Source organism: Aplysia californica, unplaced genomic scaffold (genome assembly GCF_000002075.1).
Source record: "Aplysia californica isolate F4 #8 unplaced genomic scaffold, AplCal3.0 scaffold00301, whole genome shotgun sequence".
NCBI classification, from domain to species: Eukaryota; Metazoa; Mollusca; class Gastropoda; order Aplysiida; family Aplysiidae; genus Aplysia; species Aplysia californica.
Genome location: NW_004797571.1, coordinates 625,522 through 628,021, shown reverse-complemented (window position 1 = coordinate 628,021; position 2,500 = coordinate 625,522). Strand labels below are relative to the sequence as shown.

Below are 2,500 nucleotides of genomic sequence, written 5' to 3'. Positions count from 1 at the left end.
GTTTCTTTTGTAAAGTCATTTTTTGACGCTCGTATGACCTCATGCAGTTGCGTGCGCCGTAAAAACTCTACTAAAACTAACTAAAAAGTCATTTTACTCATCCACTTCGAACTACAGTCCAAGTTGTCCTTCTTATTATAGACAGTAATCTATTATATATTTGGCAACTTGGAAACACATGTGTCACTTTTCGCATAAAACTACGACAGCTACCAAGTTGAAAGTTGTAAAGTACCTGTAAAAAGATAGAAAGGTCCCCATGACGGAGCCTGATTTTTTATTTATTCATTTCCTGAATTTAGAAAAATATATTTGACAAAAAGTTTCTGTCCTTCTTTGGTCTTTGTGATTATCCCACTGAGAAACGAAACAAATCTGCGTAGCTGTCTTTCACTGCGGAAGTGCCGAACGTGATATTTTGCTAGGCGCATATTGTTTTGAGAATATAGCAGGGGCGAAGCGTCTATATAATCAAATAATCACTGCTTCCCTTTCTAATTTTGAAACATTGTCGCTGGCAAATTCATCCTTAAACGTAAACCTCATAAATTAAATGTCAAAAGACGTTCGTAATCAACAAATAAAGTGAGGCTGGAATAGAGTTGAAGGGAACATGTGCATGGCAGTCAAAGCTGTTTCATTGCCACATATACCCTGTTCACCCCTTTGGGGCCACAGTTAAAATCAATCACCAGCCCTGATTAAGTAAGCTAACTAACACTGGTCGAGTCTACCTCACAAATGTGAGGGGAACTAACTCTTAATAATCCCTTGACTGCTGCTTGTGCTTGTTTTTTTTCCTCGACTTTTTACCGTCCTATAATCAGATTGAGACCTCGATTATGACACCAGCTCCTGGCCGCGAAAGGCTAACAAAAACAGCCAAATGTGAAATTTAAAAAATAATAATTGTCATGTTCTACCAAAGAGTTAGACTCACTGGTAGATCTATAACATATAGGTCTAGTACTGACATCTCTGCTTCTCTGCTTTATGTTTATGTATTCACATCTAAAGTTAAGTTTAATTTTAGTGGGAACTGATATTTAATAAGATACTTTCCCGATTATTTTGGCGGTTGAACATACACTATGAATTCCGGATTTGTTTTCATTCACAACTCAGAGTCGCCGCCTCGAGTAAGATTCTTGTGTGATATCTACAGGCCCTATCTGGTCCCGTTTCACTTTGATTACCCTGTCAAACAAGTCAGCCTTCGCCCCTGGAATATAGATCTAGATCTAGACCTTCTAATTTTTTGCGTCTCTCAAGATTTATTCCTCCATTGCAGTAGAGTGTAAATACACGCATAGTAGGCCTATGACTGTCAGTTGATATTAAAGCACCGATCATTCCTTAAATCAAAAGGGGGGCCAGCTAGTTTGTAATAAGTAGTGTGAGTGGTTGGCTGGTACTCTGGTATGGTTTGCTTGGTTATCCCTCTGTTTGTTTTAGTAGAGGTTTTACGGCGCTCGCAGCTGCATAAGGTCATGTGAGCGCCAGAAGATTAGAGGTGTTGCAAGAGAGTAACAAACATAAAAAGAAGGAGTGAAGATAAGGACGATAGATGTTTGATTGGAAAGAAGAAGCAAACCCCACCAGAGCAAACATATTTCGTCCTGATCTTTCCTCTTTCTTTTATTGGTTTGCTACTGTCTTTTAACACGTCTTAATCTTCGCTTTTATGACCTACAGGCAATTTTGTTGCAAGTGCCGTTAAACTCTTATAAAGACTAGATTATTTTAATTTCAATTTTATTATTTTTCTAATAAAAATGATTTTTCCTGATGGCTTTTTGTTGTTGTTGTTGTTTTTAGGGGCTAAGACATTTAAATTTAAAAAATACTACCGTATCCATTTTTTTACACTTAACGTTTGTAGTCTATTTTTTCCCCTTTTTTATTTTTGCAGAATGTGTTAATACAATATATTTTTCGCTTCTCATTGTTTCTCTCAGAGGTCCACAGCCGGCTCCCAGATCCAACTGGAAAGCCGGCAGGTACGGCGAGGAAACGAGCGGGACTCCAGGAACGACAGACGGGTCCAGTGGCTCGCTTCGGAAAGAAACGTGCGACGATAAAGACGAATCTTCCCGGGAGGAGAGGAGGAAAAAGAAAAAGAGGTCGACCGCGAGGTCTCCTAACTCCTCCAGCATCTCCTGCAGCTCGGATAGAGAGCGGTCGACGTGTTCATCTTCAGAGGACGCGGCGGAGAAACGACGCGGCCGCTGCCGCGAGCGGAAAACTGACGCGCCCGATGGTGGAGGATCGAGGCGTTCGTCGTCTCTGCCCCCGCCGTCTACGTCAGGGTTTTCCTGTAAGAAAGTCTGTATCGCTTGTCGGCGCCAGCGAAAGGTAGGCTGTAGTTTGTCTCATTCTGCTGGTGGTGGTGGTGGTAGTGGTGGTGGTGGTGGTGGTTATGGTAGTGGTTGTTGTGGTGGAGGTAGTTGTGGTGGTGGTTGTGGTGGTGGTTGTGGTGGTAGTTGTGGTGGTAGTGGTG

At 41.7% G+C, this 2,500-nt stretch overlaps 1 protein-coding gene across 1 annotated transcript in view; it reads left to right on the top strand.

Annotated features, from left to right (window-relative positions):
- Nucleotides 1–2,500, top strand: part of LOC101864233 (serine/arginine repetitive matrix protein 5) — a gene marked incomplete at its 3' end in the record, with an annotated part of 22,914 nt that overhangs the window by 15,245 nt on the left and 5,169 nt on the right. Inside the window, 1 exon segment of the mRNA XM_013084549.2 lies at nt 1,959–2,355. Within this exon segment, the coding sequence (XP_012940003.2) occupies nt 1,959–2,355 (397 nt within the window).